The 25,760-nt window shown below is 44.0% G+C and overlaps 1 protein-coding gene across 1 annotated transcript; it reads right to left on the bottom strand.

Moving 5' to 3' along the window:
- Positions 1-21,075: 21,075 nt before the first annotated feature.
- On the bottom strand, positions 21,076-24,968 carry LOC147034493 (uncharacterized). Its single transcript, XM_085887882.1, has 5 exons — positions 24,765-24,968; positions 24,402-24,467; positions 23,147-23,205; positions 22,597-22,826; positions 21,076-22,363 (listed from the first exon to the last, which is right to left on the bottom strand). Exons 2-5 carry the CDS (start codon positions 24,452-24,454, stop codon positions 22,178-22,180), a joined length of 528 nt encoding a protein of 175 aa, XP_085744008.1. The 5' UTR covers positions 24,455-24,467; positions 24,765-24,968; the 3' UTR covers positions 21,076-22,177.
- Positions 24,969-25,760: the final 792 nt, after the last annotated feature.

Here is a 25,760-nt window from a genome sequence, read left to right as displayed (position 1 = left end):
TAACAACACAGGGAAGAAACAGTTCAGTTTGACAGGCAGATCCAGTTGGGTGTTCTTCCGAGCATTTGAAGAAGTTTTCACAGTTGGAAAAACTGCATCCATTCACAAAGAAGCCGGAACGGGAATAGAGTCCTTATAGCAGTCTTAGGTTGGTAACCAGTACTTTACTAACTGGAAGGTTAATAGGAGTCTTAAATTATCATATATGGCTGAATTTCTTGAATCTCTCCTTCTTTTGGCTGCTCCCGTTAGGGGTCGCCACAGCGGATCATTCATCTCCATTTCACTCTCTCCTCCACATCTTCCATTGTCACTCCAACCACCCACATGTCCGCCCTCACCACATCCATAAACCTCCTCTTTGGCCTTCCTCTTCCCCTCCTATCTGGCGGCTCCATCCTCGGCATCCTTCTCCTGATATACCTCGTTTCCCTCCTGTGCACATGTCCAAACCATCTCAATCTCGCCTCTCTCACTTTGTCGCCAAACCGTCCTACCTGCGCTGTCCCTCTAATATACTCATTTCTAATCCTCTCCATCCTCGTCACTCCCAACGAGAATCACAGCATCTTAAACTCTGCCACCTCCAGCTCCGCTTCCTGTCTTTTTGCGAGTGCCACCGCCTCCAAACCATACAACATAGCTGGTCTCACTACCGTCTTATATACTTTCCCTTTCACTCTTGCAGATACCCTTCTGTCACAAATCACTCCTGCAACTCTTCTCCACCCACTCCATCCTGCCTGCACTCTCTTCTTCACTTCTCTACCACACTCTCCGTTACTTTGGACAGTTGATCCCAAGTATTTAAACCCATCCACCTGCACTAACTTGTGCACCCACAGTGGCTGGGTTGCTGAATTTCTTGAATGATGAATATAAATCATCTCAAGGAAACTGTCAACCCATAAAATATATGAGACAGACAGAGATTACCAGATTACCAGATTCAGCAGTGAAATGATTGGATTGTCCAATCTGTGTCTGGATGGTCAGTGTTTCAAACACAGGTGAGTCATACCAATAACTTTTCAAAAACATTTTTTTAAACTTGTTCAAAGTACGTGCTCCTTCCTTGTTTGACGCTCAGCATTGAAAAGGATAGAGCATGGACAAAACAATGTTGAGAAGGCAATGGCAAACCATCCAGTACAACTCTTGCCAAGAAACTGTTTCGGCAGCACCAACACCCTGTAAAGAGGATGGTATGTCACAATAAAAATAGGAATTTATACACTGCTCTCAAAACCATATTCATTGTCTAAATTTCAAAATGTGACTGCTCAATTAAATACAACGACAGTATACATATTTAGGGCTCGCAGGTTGGCCTTGAGGTACGCACACTCACCTCTCAGCTGACGAGCCTGGGTTTGAATCTCGGGCCAGCTCTAAACTGCTATTCAGGTGTTTCACTGGCAGGGTGATTCATCAATGTGTGTGCTGTCCCTCAAATGGACGACCTTGCACTGAGCATCCCATCTACCAGCTTTAGTTGGTGTATAAGCCTGGTGTTGGCTTCGTGGTTAGGGTGGCTGGCTTGGGATCTTAGGGTCCTGAGTTCAAGCCCTGTTTGCTGCTGAATTAACACCAGGTGGGGTTTATTCAGCTTGTCATCCTTCCGAGGTTGGTGAAATGAGTGCCAGTGTATTGGCACAGGGGCACTGCATCAGTGGCATAGTCACACCCCAACAAAATGATAGCTACCCGGCAAGCTGCCATACGCAAGAAGAAGTTGGTGGATGTTAAAGATCCTATGGTGTCCTTCATGAAGGGTAGGCAAGCTACGATCGGCACCATGGCTAAATTCCAAATCCCTGCCCTATCTAATGCTGGGAAGGCAACGGCAAACCACCCAGTATACCCCTTCCCAAGAAACTACTTCATTAGCACTACGACACTCGAACAGAGTATGGTACATCAAAATAGATATCAAGGAAGTTCAACAATGTGAGAAATCTTTTTGTGATTATCAGTTGCTTTTGTCTACTCTTGTTTTTGCCACTCCAAATAGCTCTCAGATGTAACTTCCTGATGATTTCGGACATCTTTTAATTCAATATACACCCACGTGAGTATTTTGTTGAAGCAAAGGCCATTCTTTTCTGTTGGCATAGTCCAAATTTGGGACATCTGTGTGGTGCATAAACGCTCCACGGTGTGTACCCCACAAACCAAGCAGAAATTGGGGAGTGCAATCAGCAGAACATTATATCCACTTAACAACAGAAATAAACTTTGGAAATGCCTCATCCTCGGATATGAAGGACTTCAGAGGCTCGTACAAATGGATGGCATTGGTCATCACTCGGCGAAGCGGCCTGTTTGCCCTAATTCATTTTGCAGGCGCGCAGGGCGGCGTGTGTGCTGCACGCACATGTGCAGCATTCATGGAGGAATGCCCGGCCTCTCGTGTTTGCAAGGGCAGTTCAACTAAGAGCATTAACCAACAAAAGCCAGACATCTGTAGAATGCACAAGTGACCGCAGAAGCCAGTTATATTAAATTCACGTGATGGAAGCCACCTTCTCATATTGTACTACGGTCTTGAGACCTAAAAAATATATGCCTTCAGCCCAAATTGATTCAGAATCAAGTATTATTTGAGGAAACCATTATTTACCCCAGTTTATTCCATAAATGCTTGCAAATGAAACTATTTTTATTGGTAAAATACTTGCCACATGACTGAAGCAGTTATTAATGCATCCTATTGACCAAATTATGTTCAACAGCCTTTCATTTGGAACCCTGGAAAACTGAAAACAATGAACAGAAATCAAATATACTTCTTTTCGATTCAGTGACGCAAACATAAGAATGATAAGTACGTGGCTTTAAATCAGGTTCTTATAGCACAGACTGCTTGCGTACGACCAGAGGGAATGTGAGTTCAAAGGTCCTACACTTATTTCCCTCCATCGGAATCAAATTGCTTGGCAAGGACCCCATCGGGGCAACTCATCGTGTAATCAGTACCTGCACCGCTACGCTTGCCGTGGCAGCGGGAAGATTCTGTCAGCCGTGAAGCAAACTTAACCACGTCCTCGTGCGCCGCTCCATCTTCATCAGAACATTTTCTTTCACCGTGTGCGGCTCACCAGTTCTTCTGAGGTCCTCATTCCTGCAATCCTGCTGATCCCAGGGAGAAGAGACCGCTGCCTTTTTTTTTTGCAAAGAAGATGGCGAAGCCATTTTCTGCTTTCTCAGTTGCCTTCGAGGATCAAGAAATCGTTGCTGGAATCGCTCCGTGATGATGTGTTAAACGGGTAGTGCCGGGTTGTGATTCTATAAGGAAAACTGTTGTGTTGGTGATGCACATACAGATCTCATTTATCTTGCTGTCATGCATTAATTTTAGGTCATGGTGTATGTCATAAAAGGATGTACAAGGAACTTCAGCGCAGGAGGAGGCCGTTAGTCCCGCAAGCTTGGGCAATCGTGCCATTATCAGAAGTAACCTAAAACAAATTTTAATGGCAGTCTTAACCTAAGACTGTTGTTAAGACATCGTCACGACTTCCAGACATCTATCCCGACTCAATTTTAAATCAATCCACCGACTTAATTGCCACTACCCCTGCTGGGAGACCATTCCATGCATTCACCACTCTGAGTGAAAGACCTCTGCCTTACCATCGTTGTGATCCACATCTTTACCCAGAAACTGTGGCCCCTTGTCCTGTCAGTGTCCATTCTGCTGAAAAACTCTTCTGCACGTTTTTTTGTCTGTATGCTTCATCCTACTATTAATTTAAAATTGGTCACCGGCTTTGACGCCAATACAAATTTTTATTATGGACCCTAAGCATCAAAAAGCTACTTGTATCCAACAAACAGTTTCAAATGGAGCACCTTGCCACCATTAGAGCATTTACGTTGCATCGGATGTGGTAATAAATGCAAATTGTTGCTCCCAGCTTGCTGGCTCGATGGTAGAAGATGCCATTTGCATTTTTGCCACCTTCATCCCCACCCCGTTTTGAATCCTGTGCTGTTGCGCTTTCTTAAATATCTTGATCAGATTCCCTCACTATCATATAATGTCTCATGTAAATGTCCTGTCTTTCAGCTACTCCTCATTGCTTAGTCGAGCGAGACCCAGGATCAATCTACTTGCTCCATCGTTAACAATATTATCATTATGACCGGTCAAAATATTTTGTGATGGCAATCCGTAACATGATTTTGGTGTCATTCTTACATTGTCATTTCTGCCTACCATGTTTGGTTGCTTTTTGGAGATTCTGTCCCAACATGTTAATTTAAATGTTTTTTTTTCTCACTTGTTTAACTCTATTTTTCCCGATGTGGATGCCAATGACGTCAGCATCCAGTAAATTATTTTGAGGGGTGTTTACATGGGACCCCCCCATCCCCTCAACCTCCAACCTTCCTCCATCAATGATATATCTCATACAAGTCTAACGGTTCCCTTAATATCCCGTCCAATATCCCATCCGTCCTGTCTTCACTCAGACATTCTGCTGCCCTGTTGTCCTTCACTTTTGGAGATAATCTATTTATTTTGTCCACCAATGTGGCAGAATTTTTCTTTACTCTCTTTCCTTTCTCTGCTCCTTCACTTCTATTCTAGCCCCCATACTCCGATATCCGGTCCCAATCTTCCTTCCCTTCTCTCCCAAACTCCACTCACCTCCTTTCCTTCTCCTACCTTCCTATCTTCTCTTATTTTCCTCAATTTACTCCCTACTTCTACATACACACTAAATACATACCTCCATTCTTATATGCCGTGTCGCTTACTTAGCCAATGATCTAGACCACCATTTCTAGTGAGATAACAGCCTTCATTCAATCCTCCATTTTCTCTCTCTCCATGCTACTTTCTCCGACTCTTTAAGAGCGTCATTTTGTGTCCCAACATCACATAAGCATTTGCATAGTCAATGCAATATCAGGAGACAGTACTATCCCCCCTTCCCTTCTGTTTATTTTCTCAATGTTGGCATTTCCAATTTTCTCCCTTCCCACTCCTCTGTAAAGATCAAGGTGACAGAGGGTAAAAAAAAAAAAAAAATCACGATTTGCTTGAACAGTAGTACATACGGTATATGGAAAGGTAACTTCAGAATTAATAACCGGTAAGATCCCCCTGTGAACCTCAATGAAAGCATCAGCAGACTCTTCTGGGCCTTTTTCCTTCGAAAATTACACAATTTGTCGTACCTTACAATCCAGGTGGCCATGCAATCCACGACGGAGACTTCAAGGCAGACAGTGAGTTTTATGGCAGAGTTTCTCACTCTGAGCATAAGTAAATGGCCTTAAACCTCGAGTCCCACAATACTGGGAGCATAGCGACAATGTGCAATTTGAAGCCATTTTGTTTCCATTGAGTGCGGCATCTGTGCCCATTGTGTGTGAAGCGTATAATATGTACGTTTTCTCACGAAGCTCTCTTTCTGTGTGCCCAAAAGGAAGATTATATTACTGAATGTTTTTTTTTTTGTTGTTCTTCCAACGCGTCACAATAAGCACACGTTAGAGAGTGGAAGAAACGCATAGGTAGTGACAATGCAGAAACGTGAAAGAATTGCAAGAAGAAAGGTGAAGGAGAGAAATGGAGGGAGAGTCGAGTATTAGAAAAGATAACAATTGTAAGTGAAAAAAACGAGAAAGAGCTTGAGATTGAAGATTAATTGATTGTGCACTCTGCCTTCTGGCAGGTCGTTGGCTGCTGGCAAGCATTACACTGGGTGGTTTGTCATTACCTTACCAGCAGTTAGTCAGGGCAGAAATTTGCAATTTGGCCATGGTGCTGGCGATTGCTCAACTACTCTTTATGAAGGACACCGTGGGATCTTCAACATCCACTAACTCATGATAGCAGATGGTCCACCCTGCCTGTGAAACACCGAGACGACAGTTTATAGCTGGGTCGGGGATTCAAACCCAAGCTAGACAGCTTCAAGGCAGATGTGCATACTTCGAGGCAATCCTGGCAGCCCCTTGTGATGATATTGATCGAGAAAGGTTTTCTTTGCAATCGAAAGGAACAGGAAAGAACACATTTAGAAAGAACAAAGAAGGTGTGGTGTACTTTTCATCGAGACAACTTGTCAGTACTTTTCCATCATTAACTTTGTTCCATTTACTTGTCCAACCAATAGCAGTAGTGGAAGCGTGCATTTTTGGCTCACCTGGAACATCGTTCCGGGGAGCCTATGGGCTAGCGCGTCGTCTGTCAAAGGGGATCTACGGTCAAAGGGGGTCCACGGTAGAAGTGGGTCAACGGGGGAGGAGGTGGGAGTGTTGACCCCAAAAATATGCGTTTGATTTCTTCTCTGAAACTACACACAATTTCGATGAAACTTTACCACCATCTTCATCACCTGTGATGTACTAAAGTTTGTTCATGACATTAAAAAAAGAAATCCATAGGTATTTATTTTCTTCTCCATTAGATATTTTGTGGGTCATCCACACCTACCAATGGTTCCTTGGTTATCTTATCCAGCCGCTGCCAAGTGAGTGTCCAGAGGTATTGCCCCTATGTTTACCTTCGCAAACTTTGTTGCGAAGGTTATGTTTTGATCGCTGTGTATTTATTTATTTATTTGTGAATATGTGTGTTTGTTTGTTTTTCACATAACTCCAAAAGTATTGAACTGAATCGCAGAAATCGTTATTATCCGAGGACCATTTGATTAGATTTTGGGTGCGATCGTGTCAAAGTTCAAGGTCATGAAAAGGTCAAAATCGTCTTTTTACCATAGCGCCGTCAATTTGTATCCAATTTGCATGCAACTAATGCCAAAATGTTCAGAATTCAATGCCCCATCTTGTGATATGTGACATGACACAATGATGTAATAACCCTTATTAGTGGTTGGGAGTCAAAGTCGGGGGGGTCACGACATTGCAAAATGTGTGGTTTTAGTCATAACACGGTCAATTCTTATCCGATTTTCATGAAACCAACACCAAAATGTTGACTGTTCTGTTCCCCACACTCTAATACCAATTACAAAATTAAGAGTACAAAGGTCAAGGTCGAGGTCATGAAAAGGTCAAAATCGTCATTTTGCCATAGTGCGGTCGATTTTTATCCAATTTGCATGCAACCAATGCCAAAATGTTGTGAATTCAATGCCCAATCTTGTGATATACGATATGACACAGGAAATTTAATGTTTTTAAGCCATCATAACACATATGAGATGGCAGATGTGGTATGGGATTAAATACCCTCACAATCAACGGTTTCTGGGGGGGGGGGGGGCAAAATGTAGCATTGGCGAAGGTATGCGCTCTACTGAGTGCCCGTTCTAGTTTCTAACGTTCTAGTTTCTGGTTTCTAACCAATCATTTTGCCCCCACACTACTACCGGTCTCGAGGACCTCCATTGAGGGACAAGGGTGAGGGAAGGCTGGAATGGGAGGATGACGCTTTCTTCTTGTCTGGCAGCTCACCATTTTACACTGTAATCATTCTTCCTTCAGGGCAGCTCACCATATTACACCATTATCATTCTTCTCATCTGGCAACTCACCATTTTACATCATCGTCGTTCTTCTTGTCTGGCAGCTCGCCATGTTAGACCGTCATCGTTCTTGCCTGGCACCTTGCCGTTTTACACTGTCATCGTTATTCTTGCCTGGCAGGTCACCACTTTACATGGCTCACCACATTGAGCGAGCTACCATGGCAGCTGCTAGGATGGCCGAGAGGTAGACACACTCACCTCTGATCCACCTAGCCTGGGTTCAAATCTCATCCCAAATATAAACTGTCATCCCGGTGTTTCACAGGCAGGGTGATCCATCAATGTTTGTGCCGTTTTCCTCGGATGGACGTGAAACAGGAATCCCATCTGACGGCATTCGTTGGTGGACGTCAAAGATCCCATGCTGTCCTTCATGAAGAGCGAGCATGTTATCGCCGGCGCCATGAACAAATTACAAATCCTGCCCCAATTACAGTTGGGAAGGCAATGACAAATTACGCAGTCTAACCCATGCCAAGAAACTACTGGGGCAGCACCGATGCTCTGTAACAGAGTATGTGGTACATTATAAATATGTTGGCCATGATAGGACTAGGGGCCACAGCTTGAGAGTAAAGAAGATGAGCGAAGATGATGATGTTAATAACGGGGGTCCCACTCAGCGAGTTGTTGATGCATGGAATGATGTCCCGAGAAAGGCGGTGACACCACACCCACACACACTAAAACTGGAATTGGATAAGTACCCAGAGGCAGTGTAGATAGATGGGTATTTCAGTGTTGGTGGAATTGCAAAGACTTCATGGGTCTGATGGGCTCCTCGTGCGTTGAAGTTCCTTGTGTGATGGTGAGTCCCATTTTCTGAAAACTTTTTAAACACACCATGTACTCACCTCAGTTTAAAACCAGTGCAAACCTTTTTTTGAAAAGGAAGCCTAATACGAGTATGTGCAAACATAATTGAAGTTCCATATAAATACCAAACATTATGTATGTACAAAGCGTTTTTTTTGGGGGGGGGGTTCTTCTTTTTCTTCCAGAAAACAATTTTTGAGAAGTACCATGTGACGTTTTCCTTCTTCAAGTCACCACCATAATTATGTGATGTTCTTCTTGATATAATTGTTTCAGATCTATGGTAAGGGTACTTAATCCATCGACTCGCATCATGTAAACAAACCAATCATTTAAAAAGTTTGAGCGATGAGTAAGAAAACAGAGAATACGTTTTTCCTCTGGAACAAAAGGATTTATTACAATTTGGTGATTTCATTGTAATCAAAGTGCTTGTAGGGTTAGCTCGTTCGATGTTCCATCCTGAGCACATACAGCTTCTGATGATGAGATTCCATGTTCAATCCAGCATCCGACGGTCCAAGGTTCACATCATCGTGTCCGAATGATACGGATGTCACCCGTTGTCCTTGTCGTACATGGAATGTGTGCACAAGCTCCTCCATGAGCCTTGATCAGTGTGTAATCAGTATTGTGTTTGTGCGTAACGTAGACTCGAGCTTATAGTCCACACACTTTGAGGCTTGCACGTTTCGCAAGTGAATCTGTCATTGTTGTGGAGATGCGGAGAGCACAAGAAGCAGCCATGTCAGGGGGATGAGATGATGATGATGATGATGATGATGATGATGGCCTGACTGGTGCTAAAACTGCTCTGGCAAACTTGATTGGCTCCAGATCTGAATAAACAGAAGGAAAGGGATTCTCGTCATTCGGGCCATGTGAAGCCGACTCCAAGCATAATAGGCCCTTTGGACAAATGCCAAGATCAGCAGCGAAACTGAGCCGCTCGTAGCCTTTGAGCACACCACAGCAATGCAATATGGAAAGCAATATATGTCCGCAATGCTCAGGCCATTTCGGCAGAGGAGAAAAATGCCCATGGCAGCAGCTTGTATCCGAGTGTGTGCAGCTCACTACTGCTGGTTGCAACATTTCTAAGAGGGGGGGGGCGCTGTGCCACCGACAGGTTTACTCAAAGGTATGAGCCAATGTGCTGCTCCATCCCTCAGACTTCTTTTCCCCATGATGATGAAATGTCCACTCATGGCTCACACACCGCACACATATCATATATCATATATCCCGGGACTTGCATTCATCCTTTCTTCTCCCACTGCTTCTGCGTTACATCATGAACCTTACACACTTATTTCAGCACTTTCTTCTTTTTAATATGTTCACTCACCTTTGAGGTGGGGGGGGGGTGGAAGAATGTTGCTCATAAGTTGAGTAAGGGTAAAGTGAAAAACCAACGGACAGACTATGGAACTTATCTTGTATAAAAATAGGGTCAATACCCCTGGGCGCTTACCTGGTTCCCTTCGTGTACAGCCTTTTGGCTGCTGGTTGCATCATTTGTTAGGCGCACAGCTATGCTGCTGATGCAATGCCCCTATTACCAGTCTATTGGTGCTCATTTCGCCAACCTCGGAAGGATGACAGACTGAGTAAACCCCCTGGTGTTAATTCAGCGGAAAACGCCGCTCAAACTCAGGACCCGAGGATCCCAAGCCACCACTCCCACCACCAAGTCAACGCCAGGCTTCGGTTACCTAGTGGTGCCTGGATGAGAAAACCAGGGAACCACTTATCAAAATTGTGTGTGTGGTGTCAGAGAAGAAAGAAAATACATATTTTGGGGGAAACCCCCCCTGTACATCCCCTTTGACCCCGATTATTATTATTATTATTATTATTATTATTATTATTATTATTATTTTTACGCTTTAAACAAGTACGTACCAGGTGATGAAGGTTGTGGTGAAGTTTCATCGAAATCGTGTGTGTAGTTTCAGAGAAGAAGTTGCAAGTGTTATAGTGGACGGACCAATCACTTATTAACACAAATGTATTAACACAATTAGGCTCGTCATAATCACTTATTGAGGACTTTGGCCGGTACAGTAGCTTGAAGACATATTTCAATCTTACAGCCGCCATATTGTTGCTCATTGCTCTGTGAAGGCAAAACCCACAATCGCTTTGAACCCTCCATCCGTGTTTCCTTCATCGTAAGTGTTCTTTGTCGCGCCCTTCCATCGGCTGTTAGAGGTCATGTGACCGGAAGTAATGGAGCAAATCCTCCATTTTGTGAGGAAGTGAAGGCCATCTGTTGCTATCCGCTCTTAATCTGTGCCTTGAGAAGCTATGTCTGCAAGTAAAACTTTAATATGCTTCATGATTGTTACACGTACATGGTTATTTGTTGCATGCTGTGTTTGAGATGTTATTTTAGTAATTCGAGTTCATTTTTTCTCTGTGGCTGTGTAATCTAAGCAGTACACATTGCCGTGTGATGTGGAGATTGCTTGGTGGAGATATATCTATCTATAATTCCAGGTGTGTGTGTGTGTGTGTGTGTGTGTGTGTGTGTGTGTGTGTGTGTGTGTGTGTGTGTGTGTGTGTGTGTGTGTGTGAGACCGCTGTTTCTCGACAACCACCGGTCCGATCGAATTGAAACTTTCCAGATATATTGCTGGGGACCTGAGGATGTGCCTTTTCAAGGTTTGATATTAATCGGACAAGCGGTTCCCAAGTTATGGCCATTTGTTTCCCAACCAATGACAAGACACTGCTGTGTGGGCGTGGCCGATGGGGGAAGGGAATCTCAGCTGTGTTCCCCATTACGGGTTACAACGTACGGACTTCCGGAGAGTGATGACTTCGTGTATTCTAATAATTTCTCGATTTCTTTTGCGCATTTATAGATAAAGACAATGCCCCAAGTTATGATCGTTTTCATATTAGACGGTGCATAAATTTCGGTAACACCAGAGTGAGCTGGTGTGCTCCGAACCAGGAAGTAATTTTTTTAAGATTTTCCTTTCCTCTTCTCTTCTCTTTGTATTTTCCCTTGTGCCGACATTGCGAAAAGGCAAAATACGTTGGCGATAATTGAATAATTGGCCATTAAAACTAAATTGCGAATAATCGTAACTGCGATATGCGAACTTCCGGACAGTGAGGACTTAACTTCCGGACTTCCGGATAGTGACGAGTACTGTATTCTTTCTCGATTTATCGACTTACTGTATTCTTTCTTTCTCGATTTCTGTACTTTCTCGATTTCTTTCTCGATTTTCTTAAACAAAATGCCCCAATCCAGTCGTCGTTTACGACAGCGAAGGAACGAAGCTGCACGTCATGCACGTGCAATGAAATCTAATGAAGCACGAGCTGCTCACTTGGCAGACAACACTGAACGCGAGGCAAGGAGTTGTACAGCTGAAACTGATGAAGAACGAACTGCTTTCTTAGCAGACAACATTGAATGCGAGGCAAGGCGTCGTGCAGAAGAAATGGATGAAGAACGAACTGCTCGCTTGGCAGACATTGAACGTGAGGCAAGGCGTAATGCAGAAGAAACGGATGAAGAACGAACTGCTCGCTTGGCAGACAACACTGGATGCGAGGCAAGGCGCCGTGCAGAAGAAACGGGTACGGGCACGTGAGAGCGAAGGAACGGCCTGTGCAGTTGTTGTTTCTGGCACGCGGTTTGAAATTTTTTTTTTGTTTTGTTTGCACGTACGGCCATGCATGTACGGGCATGCACTAGTCTATCTATAATTCCAGCAATCTCTGTGTCTGTCTGTCTGTCTGTCTGTCTGTCTGTCTGTCTGTCTGTCTGTCTGTCTGTCTGTCTGTCTCTGTGACTGCTGTTTCTCGACAACCACTGGTCCGATCTAATTGAAACTTGCCAGGTATATTGCTGGGGGCCTGTGGATGTGCCTTTTGAAGGTTTGATATCAATCGGCCAAGTGGTTCCAAGTTATGGCCATTTATTTACCAAACCAATGACAGGGCACGGTGCTATGACGTCACAATTCTTCCCCCCCGCCCCCCCGTACGCACGTACGGGCATGCACGTACGGGCACGTACTAGTATATAAAAATATATAAATTTGTCATCTGTCGGGCATGTACATCCCGCTCTGTATTCAGTTCTGCATATTTCTACCTTTTCTTTGCAGTTTCACATTTGTTCCATGAAGCGTTCGAGTTGGATGTGCATCCAGTCTCGGGTAATCATTCGGGACAGTGTTTAGCTCTCTGACTAGCTGTACAGAGTTGCGCACAGTGAGGACAGAACAGTAAGATAACCAAAGCCACACTTGAAAGGTGTTACGGCCTTGTGAGGATCGGCTTCAGCGATTGAGACAGCGGTCTGTTAACTTATGCACCGTCAAAATAGCAATGTGGCATTCCTCAAGCAGAGATTAAACCCATATCATTTAATATTTGTCCGAGGTCATTATTTACTTTTGACAGATTCAGGGCAGGGTTCTCGGGGACCCAGCAAGGTTGTTGTTGTGCTGCCGTTTAACTATGTTATAAGATAATTATTTTATTTGCATAAGCATACTTGTATGCTTCTTTAACTTGGTTCCAAATAATTCAGTGACATAAATATGAAAAAAATTAATTTTGGTTCGAGGTGAAAGATTAACTCATAACACAACCCTTCCAGTCATCGGGGTCTGGGAGACCCGGCAATGTTGGTGGTGTTGTTTTATATAATTTTTGATATTATTATTTTTTCTTTGCATGAGCCTCCTTGTAGGAGGCTCCTCTAACTTACAAATAATTCTACACCTGGAAGGGTGTAAAGTTTTTGATTGGGAGGGGGTAGGGGGAGTTTAATGATGAGTTTATAGAAAACTAGCTGAGGTACATGGTGTTGCTCAGGGAAATTTGTGTTGACAACAAATCGCTCCAACCTCAACATACGATCTTCACAAGGCATATTACTCAATCGCTCCTGGATAAAACTGAGGCGGTGTATAAACACAAGGCCAATTATCTGGTTTTATTCGGGGTCAATTGTTTTTTAAATTATTATTTATCCAAATATAGCATTACACACATTTTTCCTCGAAATATTTTTTTGCTGTGCTATTGAAAACAAATACTTGATTTTTGCATCAGCATTAATAATTGTAGATGTCCCAGCCATGATATTGTTGTGGTTGACGAAATTCGCAAACCACCATTCAGGTCCCTTTGGTGAGATATCTCTGTAAGTATATGTGTAGTTAGGCCCAAACCCGTTGTTTAGAGGGAATAAATGTCATTCATTCGGGCTGCGACCCCTCTAGATAGCCGTTTTTCTTTTACTATCTTTATTTTGGACCAGCCGCCATTACTACCACCACCAACCACGTCTGAACAGCCATCACACAACAACCACCAACCGCAACGCCGCTTCACAACCACAGCCACGACTTTTACCGTCACAACTCGCTCTCGCAACCATCGCATCACCGCCATTTCCGCGCCGCTTGTGGGCACCGATACTGGACTCGTGCAGGGCGCGCACCGAGCAGCGTGTGCAGAAACATCACAGCCTTTCCGAAGAAAACGGATCAAAAACGACTCACGCCCACTTCTGTTCCGTCCTATCGGCGAGCGTGGGGCGATTTGGCCCCGCCTCCAGGTGCGTTGGAGTAATATCGCTATATGCAAATTCATGGATCAAAAAGCATTCACGCCCACTTTTCCTCGGTCCAATGGGGAGCCAGCCAGAGGTGAAGGGTCGAAGGTAAAGGGTCGAAGGCGAAGGAGCGAGGCCCCGGGGGCTATAAAGGGCTGCGTTCGCTCGCCAAACGGGGCAGTTCGCAGTCAAGTTGAGTTGGGAAGAAAGTCAGTTAGGAGTCGGTGGAGTTGGGAAGAAGAAGCAGTAGTAGTCAGTCAAGGGGCAGTTCGAGTCGGTGGAGTTGGGAAGAGCCAGTCAAGAGAGGAGTCGGAGAAGGCAGTTGGACGGAGCGGTGGAGAGTTGGAGAGGTGGCGGCGGCGAAGGCGGTCGAGGGGGTGCTCGTGTCAGAGTCGGGGAGCTGCGGAGGGGAGAGGCCGTCAACGCGACCGAGGTCGTGGTGGAGACGCTCGTCGCGGGACCTGAGACAGGGAGATATCCTCCTTCCCCCGAGCATCAACAACCCCCTCCTGTTTCCCCCCGCGCTGAGATAGTGCGAAAAGGGGGCCCCGTTCCCACCCCATACCAGGCAGTCCCAGCGAGGCCTGCGGAGTCGGGGCGCCAGCGCCATTTTGCGGCTCATCACCAGATGGGTAGGCTCGACGTGGTCTCGGCCCCAGGCCGTCTGCCCCCTCATAGTGGAGGGTGGTTCCTTTTTCTTTGAGTATATCTGTTGTCGGTGCCGTCTGTGAAGTAAAACTGTATAAGTGTTGCCGTGTGCTCGGTAGTCGGTTAGCTCTGCATTGTCTTTTGCTTTTACATTTGCTTTTTGTGCATTATTGTGTGTTTCTTCTTCTTCTTTTACATTTGCTTTTGGTGTAATTGTATATGTGTGCTTTCTGCTCATCGCGAAATAAATGTGCTTTATGTTGAACTGTTTTCCCGTTTCGCTTCGTCTTTTCCTTTATTGAATCTCCATCTTACTTCACGTAAAGGGTTGGTCGTGGGCTAAAACGCCCGATAATTAATCGAACCGTCGAGGCCGACGATAACACCGCTCGGTTATCCCGATAGTACGGAACGGGTCGCTTAAAGTGGCCCGTGTCCGAAGTCGACCTGCGGCGAGGTGCGATCGCCCGGTCTACCCTCCGTGTGGGTACTTAGGTAGGTCGAATTTGGCGAGCAACCCTATCCCACGCGGGGGCCGATTGGCACGATCGTGGTGAGGCCGAAAGGTCCACCCGTGACTAGTTCCCGGCGTTAGTCCGAGAGGGTCACGACGGGATTGTCCGTCCGGTGGGCGACGTGCCGCGATTCGAGTTACGTGGCCGTTCGCACGCTGGCGGGCGCGAATCCGCAACAATATTTAATCATGAACATTCATACCTCCAACAGTGGGGGAGGGGTGGAATCTCCACCACATTTGCAAATGCAATACATTCTGATTCTGATATACCATACTCTGTAACAGAGCGTCGGTGCTACCGAAGCAGTTTCTTGGCAAGATTTATACTGGGTAGTTTGCCATTGCCTTCCCAGCAGCAGTTGGTGCAGGAGTTTGTAATTTGACCATGGTGCTGAAAATAGCTCGCCTACTCTTCACGAAGGACACTGCATGGGATCTTTAACATCCACTTTTGCATCCACCAACTAATGCCGGCAGATGAGATGCCCAGTCTAACGTTCCTCGGTACATCCGAGGAACGGCGCACACACATTGATGAATCACCCTGCCTGTGAAACACCGGGATGACAGTTTATAGCTGGGTCGGGATTCAAACCCAGGTTAGACAGCTTAGAGTCGTGTGTGCACCTTTAGGCCGTCCTGCCAACCGTATGCAACATATAGATTCCCCAAATACTCTCTTGAGCAGTGTGATACATCCATTATTGCTGCTAAAGCAGTGCAAAGCAGTGCTAACCGATCCTCTGGAAATTGTGTTGTCTCTCGAGGATTCTTTATTCTTTGGAATTGCAATTATTTTAGCAAAGGCACCACAGTGGCTGGGCTTCAAAATTACAAGTACATTTCATTTCCGGACAATGACAAATGTGTATTGGCCAGCATTAAAACAGCATCCAAACGTCAATGAAACCTGTATATCATACATTTTGTGAACTACAATTTTCTTGCCATCTGAAAAGTAACGTTGGAGTGAAATAGTCTCAGAGAAGTCAAGGGAGGTGCAAAGTGGCCCTCGCTTTATATGCGGCAGTTTCACTGTATGCAACTTTAACACAGGAACTGAAAATTCGTTTCTCGGCTTCTACCAGATGAAATTGACTGCAAATTTCAGAAGTAAATCCTTTGTACGTCGAGGTAAGATGTTCAAAATTTCAGCAACGTCCATTTCTGCATTCTTGAGTTTCTAACGAAAAACCTCGAAATTCACGTTGGTGTCCGTACGTCCGCCCGAAATGTGGTGGTGTTCATATCTCAAAGGCTATTCATTGAAACCGATCTGAAACTTGGAATATACATCGGACAGGACGTCTAATCAATGGCTTTCAAAATGAATTCCACCGAAGTGCCACCGTTTTTGCTCATTAGCTATCAGCTTGAGTTTTGTTCTTGTGCGGTGCAAGTATGCAACGGCGACGATGTCAGAAGCAGAGACTCCTACAGCAATCGAGGGAAGCATGAAGCGCCCCTCCCTTTATATGGACTCGGTTCTCTGCATGCAACTTTAACACAGGGACTGAAAATTCCTATGGGTGGAGGAGGAGGGGGTGCTCCCCCCTCCACCCCCCACAAAAAGATAGGTATTTGCTTTTTCTTTCTTTCTCTGAAACCACACAATTTTGATGAAACTTGACCACAACCTTCATCGCCCATGATATACCTGGGGGAAAATGCCATGGGCATAGAAAAGTGCCCTTTATCCCAGCAAACATTGCTGTACTGGCCCTGGACCGTCGCTTGTACTGACCCAGTAAAGGCGTGCCAGTACCATTCTGCACCCCAGTTTGGTATAGGCCCAGTACATGCTGCCTGTACCTGCCTCGTAAAGGCACGGTACAAGGCCTGTGAAGGAATATTATTGTTTATTACCTGCTTGACCGTTCCAAAACTGTACAGGGCCTGCAAAGGATTATTCTTGTGATGGGCTACTGCATGCAGTTGCATGTGTTTGATGAAGATGCAGAGCGAGTCAACCAAAATTGGATTAACTTCGCTGCCAGAATACAGTCCATTTTGTGATTGCATTAAGACGAAGACTGCTCCACAATTCGTTATCTTCTATTGGTTGATATTGTCACGGGGGTGGCCGGGCGAAAGTTAACCCCCCCCCCCCGACCCAAATTTGTCAGAGCGAGGTGGTTGACACTGACAACCTCCCGGGCGGCCGAGCGGTTCCTTATTATTAGGAGGCGGATACGGTGGTTTCAACATGTGCTCGAAGGGTACGGCGGAGGGCAATAGCAGACGGGCAGAGGATTACGGCACAGGAGTACTGCCCCAGGACAACACGGGGGGTTAATCCGTGAACCCACGGCAATTACACGAATAGTTTCTTCAAAATAACCACATTTAATGCACATACACAAATATTTACAAAGACAATAATGTGAAAGGAAATGATACCAATAATAAATAAACAAGCAGTCATAGACTGGCACTTACGAAATCGTTAACTTGACCTCTGACCTTGTCTAATAAAAGCTGTCTCTAGAGAAGGTAGCGACGCAAATCAGAAGTTTCTACGATGATTCTGTACAAAACCTCTCATAAAACATCCGATTTTTACCAGAATTTCGACAACCGAATGTTGAGCATACTTAACTGTTACCAAAATTGAAGACAGGATTGAAATTGACTTTAAAACGAGCGCATAATGCCGTGTGTTACAATCCCCCTCATTAGCATAATCTTCAGTTAAGCCTCAGATACGACACCCGACATAAATCTCATAAACATCCGATTTTTACCAGAATTTCGACAACCGAGTGTTAAGCATACTTAGCCATTACCAAAAGTGAAAACAGGATTGAAATTGACTTTAAAATGAGCGCAATGCCGTGTGTTACAATCCCCCTCATTAGCATAATCTTCAGTTAAGCCTCAGACACGACACCCGACATAAATCTCATAAAATATCCGATTTTTACCAGAATTTCGACAACAGAGTGTTAAGCATACTTAACCGTAACCAAAAGTGAAAACAGAATTGCGATCAGAGTTAAAACCAACTCGTAACGTCGACCGAAGCAAAAATCTCCATTTCTCCACGCAATTATTTAATATTATTTTATCACAGTCACAAAACCGTAATTTTCGGCCATCCACCAACAATCTTTACATAATCCGATGGCTTAGCGAGTCAGGCATGCGACGATAACCTTTATTGGGATAAAAAAATGACTTTTAAACACCATCTTTATCAAACACACCATCAGCGCGCACACGCAAAACCTTTACGTGACTCAACGCCGCATCTGCTCGAGCGCGCTGCACCACGTGACGAGCCGTGACGCGGCAAGTGAAATATTTTTTTATACAATCTTAAAACGTCTCCAAAACATCCGATTTTTACCAGAATTTCGACAACCGAGTGTTAAGCGTCCTAGGCGATTGCAAAAACCGAAGACAAAATTAAAATCTAAGTTAAAACAAACTCTTAACGTCGACCGAAGCAAAAATACTCCATTTCTCCACATTAATTTATGGAATTATGTTTGACCTCACTGTGACCTTGACCTTTGACCGATTTTGACCAAAATGATTTTGACTAATCAGTGCGAGCCATCATCCTCCTGAATCAAGTGGTGTAATTTGACATTGGTAGCTTCTTCCGTTCTCGAGTTATCGTGCCTACAAACAAACACACACACAAACAAACACACAAATAGAGGACGGAAGTCATCAATATACTTACGAAATCTAAGTAATAACTCTTACGGTCGAGGCCTCGCACACGGACACAAATACAGACAAAGGGGTGACAAAAATGAAAATACCCCCCCCCCTCCCTTTTTAGTACACTGGTACTCCGCTTGGGTCAGAGCTGATCCCCGTCAAACCTGGAATAGAGGAGCTTCCACCAACACGTGCACACGCAGGCAAAATAGTGCTTCTCTAACAGCTTTCCACACGAAGGCTACAAATGTCCCAGCCTTCCTCTTTTCAAAGGTTCCCCCGCCTCGTGCGATACTCACACCGACCTCATGTGTGTGTCTGCCGAGCCAGATGGGAGCCTTCCACAATCCCCCTGTGCAATGTGCCAGCCTCTCTTGCACCTTTGATCACTTCCCTCTCCTTCTGCGATCTATCTCCTCTGCCTCCAGGGCGTGGCCTGCTCACCCCCAAACCCGGGAAGGCGGGGCTTCTTTTGTTTGTTGTCATTTTAGGGACACTTTTCCCAGCTTTATTGCCTGCCTTGCAATATAAAAAACATAGGGAAATCAGAGGGCAATCACGTACTGGGGAAGTTTATTTTTTACTCCCGAGGCTAATTTACACCGCACCACCCCTCGTGTGGTGACATGTAACACTTAAGCTCACAGGTTCCCTTACTTAGTTACATCGAGATGCTTCTACTCTTCCACAGACCAAGCAACTTTACACAATGCAAAACTTCCTTGTTAAATCATTCCATCTACGCCCAAAACCGTAACAATATATACCCTGTTCCGGCTTTATTTGAAACCTCCAGGTACAAGGAAATGGCTGTGCTGAAAGAAGATTAACCAATCATGAAACAGTATTCATCTTGTGCGCTCAAACAATTAACTAAATGGAGTGTTTTCTGGCAGTGAAATTGATCCAGTTTTGGTTCACTCACTCTGCTTCGTCAATAAACGCATGCAACTACATGCATTGAAGAAACATATATATATATATATATATATATATATATATATATATATATATATATATATATACATATATATGTATATATATATATATATAAATATATATATATTGTTACGTCTGAGGGGGGGTATGCATTCAAAGGGTAATTAGGATGTTTAATTAGGTATGCCATGCTGTTCGAGTTGTACCAGGATCTTGATGTAATAAGTAGCAATTCAGTGGTGATAAGTTGTCTAGTAAATGTCCATTTCTTCAAGGGGGAAATGATAATTGTCACGTAATTAGATAGGGAGACGGGTTAGGGTAAGTGTGTCTGCGTAAACCCTTTTTGGATTCCCTGGAGGCTTGCCGTGACGTAACAGGGCAGTGCTGCGGATGGCTCCGCCCCTTGATCACGATTGGCGGAAGGCGACGGCGGAGGGCCAATAAAACGGCTCGATTGGAAGTGACGAGGACTCGAGGATTAAAAGGTTCTGTTCGGGGTAAAGAAGTCGAAGAGGAGTCGTAAAAAGAAAACCGTCTTGTCGAGGCTGTGGGTCTCGGAGCGTGCTCTCTTATTGCGCTGGTTCGTTCCTTGATTCGTCGTGTCTCGTGGCCTTGCTGTGCGTCGTGCCTCACCTCGGTTGGCTCTGGGGTTCTGCTGGCTCGGAGTGCAGGGCCGAACGGCGGGCGGACTTGCTTCCCTCTCCTGCTCACATCTTGGCTCCAGAACTGGCTCCCTGGCGGCTGTGAGCGGACTTGGGCCGACACCAGGAGGTCGACAGCACCACGGTGTCTCCTGCCCCTGACGAGCGCAACGCCAGCTCGTCCGGTGCCAATCCAGGGACTGTTGCGTCTACACCACGGGCCAACCTGGCCACCAGGACCAGCTACGTTGTGTGTGTGTGTGTGTGTGTGTGTGTGTGTGTGTGTGTGTGTGTGTGTGTGTGTGTGTGTGTGTGTGTGTGTGTGTGTGTGTACCTGGCGCCTTAGAGGGTTTGAGATTTGTATATCCATTGGAATTGTTTGTGTTTTCCCCACGCCCGAACCCACACCACCATCCCGTCGAATCGCCCCGGATCCCTCCTCTTGCCGAGTCTTATTATTATTTCTGGTTAGAGAAATAAACATCATCAACTCAGTGAAAAGCGACTCGTGCCACCTTCCTCGTCCCGTTTACGGTAGAGCGATTAAAACCGCCATCTTTGGGTTATAAAAAATAAACCGCCTCCATCGTTTCGGCTCATTCTACGTTGGCGAGACTGTTCAAGTCCCGTGGACGTCACAATATATATATATATATATATATATATATATATATATATATATATATATATATATATATATATATATATATATATATATATATATATACACACACATTACATTTCTACAAGTCCTCTATTCAATGACAAAACAGGGAAAAGTGCAGGTAGTACATACTCATCATTTTTCAGTGAAAACAAGATCGTGAACCAATTTTCATCAAACTACTTGACCGTTGTCCTTGATGCCTGACCAGGTGCTACATACTGAGGGCATTATCAGCAATGTTGCATGGTACATGTATAATGTAGGTCAGGAAATCTATTTTATAAAAGGAGCCCTGTCTGTCTGTCTGTCTGTCTGTCTCATTTTTTGGTTTGTATGGAAACAACCTGTAAAGACAATATTATCAATCAAATGTTCTTGTTCTGGGATTTGGTCGATCATCATCTTCCCCCCCCCCCCATTTGCCTCATGTCTCCTGCGGCCACCGTTTCGATCAAACGCACCGCTCAGCCGTCCCATAGCCTCTTTCGCTGCATCCTTCTTGGCAGCACTGTTACATTGTGGGTTCTTGATGATTGCTCCTGTAAGCATATAAAATCAGTTGATGATGAACAATACCAACTTAATCTTACTACAATTCACCGTCTGTCCGTCTGTCTGTTCCCAGGTACCGCAAAAACGGCTGAACTGATCACAAACATTTTTTGGGTGTGTAATTCTGGGACCCCTTGGAGTAAAATAGGCATAAATATAATAACATGACCCCCTTGACGGCTCCCGTAGGGAGTGGGTGCTTCTAGTAGGGAATAATATGAGTCCAGTTTGGGCTACAATATAGATGTATTCGCAACATGCATTATTGGTTGAAATTGAAAATTGATAGAAGCACTTTAAGGAGTGTTTACAATCGTACCTGTACCTAAAGCCAAGCATGCAATACCTACCAGCTCGGTACCTTGGCTACAAGAGAACAGAACATAAGTTTGAAAATTGCACAGGGTTCTTGCACATCTGCAAGCATCCATGAACATGTGAAAATGCTATTTCATTTTGCAAGCCTACATTTTTAAAGTAGAACCTGTGTTCTCAACCCAGACGAGTTAATTAACTGTTTTTTTTTTTTGTTTTTGTTTTTTTTTCCTGGAAGTGGGCCGAATACCAATCATTCCGAAATAATGTGGGAGAACGTATGTGATGCAGTGTCCATTTTAGTTACTTATCACCAGATCTGCAAGGTGGAGATTTGCAAATGATTATCTGGTTGTCCAAGTTTTCGTTTTCCAATATTGTCTTTCCCGACCAGTTGTATTCCGACAGTTTATGCATAAACACTCCAGCGATAATATTTTGGACAGTGTCTTTTAGGTTATGCCCGCCTGCCACAGCCAAATGGTTGACCTAAAAGCAGAAAGAGAAAATGAGACAATTATTTCAATATATCATATGTAACCAGCTCAAAAACAAACAAACAAACAAACAAAAAAACCCAATATATATATTAGACAAAAAATAATCAGCTCTGTATACTACAAAACAGATTAATCATAAAGCAGAAAGCATATGCTGTGTTTGCAAACCACCCCCCCCCCCCAACATTTTGGTGAATATATGTATGCAGGAATTGTACTCACCACGGTGTTTGCAACAGCCCCGTCAGCCAGTTTGGACTGCATGGCATCCATTTCCTGTACAGAGGTCAAGGGTAGTTTTATGTCCTCCGGCAGTTCAAGCACGTCCCCATAGTTTGCTTGTTTCTGAGCAAGCTTATCGAGACGGTGGCCTTGAGTGCGGACTTCCTTATGGATGGTCTCCACCGTCACCTTAACTACCGTTCGAGCTTTCAGCAAGGCCATATCTTTTGCTGAAAAGAAATTGGGGAGGATTAACATTTTATTGTGTAAAACATTCCATGTACAAGTAGTTGCCCTTATTTTGTACAAATTGGTAATTTCATGTTACAAACATGTTTATATGATTCATCCGAGTCAGTGTAGTTGGCAGTAGCTATTTCGTTTTCACGGGAGGTGTGATGTAAAAGGTGAATTTGTCAGAGGTCAGTATAAAACGATGCAAATAGCAGTGAGCAGGACTTTTGGTGCTCAGTGGCATCTTACAATATTTTACAAAATCAATTCGTGCTGATTCAAGTTCGCACACGTAAACCTACACCCGCATACCTACCAGCCATTCCAGGCAGCATCTGGTGTGAGTCACAGTTGAAGTATCGGCACGGTTTCTTCCTGAAACATATAAGATTGCAATGTTCAAAGCCAAATTAATGCTGAATATGGTTCATCATCCTCAATCAGTGCTCAAATCGGGCTCATGAAAACCTGAATACATATTGCAGAATGACTTTGTAAACAGGGTAATTTCCCCATATGATAGGAATTCTGCTTGTATGATGGCCATCATGGCTTCTCTGAAAGAAACCAACTTGCCACAGGTGCCAAATTTGTAGCGCAAAAATGAGGTGCTCCGATACTTTAATTTTAGGGAGTTTATCTTCTAAGGATAGCTTCTTGTACAGCATGCTACCATGCTAAAACCACTGATGGAGAAAAATGGCATCGTTTTTGTTTCTTCGCATTCAGGAGGATTTTCCAAGATTGCTTAAATACCTTGTGTGCACAAAATAACCAGACCACGTGCTGTGCCGACAGTGCAGTTATTTTGCGCAGGAAAAGTTGTAGCTACAAGAGAACATGATGGGCTCCTTACATTTTATTTTTTATTATTATTTTTTAAATGGATCCTGAAGCATTGTATAGATAAGGAACAAGTAGCCAACTTCTGCCACATCCACCCGCAGGTGCATATGTAAAGCTTGAATGACTGCATATTAAACAAGAGTGAGAATTGCTTTGCAATACCTATCCCCTACCTGGGCATTGTATAATGGTGCGTTCGGTGCCAAAAATAATGAAAATAACCCGTTGTACATACACGAAGAAAAAAAAACGCGCATATATAATACATCATGGTTATATACCTGGGATCATTCCAATTGTACTGGGCAATAGACTAACACCCAGACCTAAGACTTGCTGATCTGTTGGGGTGGAGTCAGGCCAGCTGTTCAGCCAATGGGTGTAAAGCAGTGGGGTGGAGTTGGGGCAGGGCATAATCTAAAAACTGACTCATGTAAAATATGTGATATTTTCCAAGTCCAAAAAGGCATAACTTTGTGAAAAATTGATGAAACGCCCTGAAACTCGAACTTGTTCTGTAACTTCTCATAAAGCCCTGCACCAAGTTTCAGTTGAATATGTTAGAGTATGGGGGGAAAAAGTCTGGAAAAACCACAGGTGGGACGGACAGATTGAGAGCAAACCTATAGTCCCCTCCGGTGAAACCGTTTAGGGGACTAATAATGTGCAAGGCACATGCAACGTCATACATTATTTGTTGCAAAGAAGTCAATAAAAGAACAAACCTGCTCTTGGGGCCGATGTTTGTGGCAGTGCCATTTCTATCAGTGTATTGCATTATAACCCACGTGCTGCAAACAACAATGAATCGCATGTAAATAATAATTAATTAGCTGTGATATTTTAAGTCAATGATGTTGAAAACTTGACTTGACATTTCGGAACAGACAAGTTTTCCTTCCACATGTAATTCAATCAAGACCATTACAGTAAGGGGCCAATTAAGACTTTTGGGCCAGTGGTTAAGTGATTTATGAACTTGTTTGGAACACATTTTCTCATCTATTTAAGTTCACAATTTAATACTCTGTGAAAACATACCAAAGATATCTCTTATAAATTATAACAGAATACCAAATAAAACTCACTTGTATTGTCTGGCTGATCAACAAGCGAGTCAAACGGATCCTCATTTATGGAACTATTAAATGCTGGTGGTGTTGGAGGTGTTGCAAAATGATGAGAATTTGCTGCATGCTTCTTCTGGGTTGGTTTTCTTGGCAAAATGGCTTCTTTGTCACTCGATGACAACTTTCTCTTTCTTCGTCTGAAAATATATACATATTCAGTATCCTTATCCAAGAAAATATACATGTATATATGTATGACTAAGGGATCCATCGTTTGCAGGTCCAATGTATAAGCAGACCACAAGGCCATGGAAAGGCTCACCTGGAATTGCTGACGTGTAATATAAAATGGTACATTTACATATCATGAAGGATTGTTGCTGAATTTGTTTATGCATGGAACACCCTACAATAATTTCCATGAACTTCATGGTGAGTCTAAAAGATTACACAATGTTCAATAACAGATCAGAATTTCAATTTTTAAAAACTTTTTGAAAACAAAATTCCCCAGTTCAACAAAATTATTTTACCAATAATGCATTTTGCATGCCCAGCACAATGCACATCCATTAGATGGCTAAAAGTATGTGGACTCCTGCTCGTCCAATATCTCATTCCAAAATCATGGGCATTAATATGGAGTTGGTCCCTGCTTTGCTGCTATAACAGCCTCCACTCTTCTGGGAAGGCTTTCCACTAGATGTTCGAATATTGCTGCAAAGATTTGCTTCCATTCAGCCACAAGAGCATTAGTGAAGTCGAGCAATGATGCTGGGCGATGAGGTCTGGCTCGCAGTTGGTGTTCCAATTCATCCCAAAGGTGTTCGATGGGGTTGAGGTAAGGGCTCTGTGCAGGCCAGGCAGGTTCTTCAACATTGATCTCACCAAACCATTTCTGTATGGACCTCGCTTTGTGCATGGGGGCATTGTCATGGTGAAACAGGAAAGAGCCTTCCCCAAACTGTTGCCACAAAGCTGGAAGCACAGAATTGTCTAGAATGTCATTATTGT

This window comes from Eptatretus burgeri, chromosome 1 (assembly GCF_056783735.1).
Source record: "Eptatretus burgeri isolate ZD-2024b chromosome 1, Ebu_testis_v1, whole genome shotgun sequence".
In the NCBI taxonomy this organism is placed as follows: Eukaryota; Metazoa; Chordata; class Myxini; order Myxiniformes; family Myxinidae; genus Eptatretus; species Eptatretus burgeri.
The sequence above is the reverse complement of the archived record's forward strand: the minus strand, read 5'-3'. Positions and strand labels throughout refer to the sequence as shown.

Bases quoted from the DNA above. Each gene is read 5' to 3' on its own strand.
- LOC147034493 (XM_085887882.1), bottom strand. From the start codon at position 24,454: ATGCAATACACTGATAGAAATGGCACTGCCACAAACATCGGCCCCAAG. The intron at 23,206-24,401 runs GTTTGTTCTTTT...TATATGTTTCAG, and splicing joins AACATCGGCCCCAAGAGCAG to GAAGAAACCGTGCCGATACT. The intron at 22,827-23,146 runs GTAGGTATGCGG...ATTTCTTTTCAG, and splicing joins GATGCTGCCTGGAATGGCTG to CAAAAGATATGGCCTTGCTG.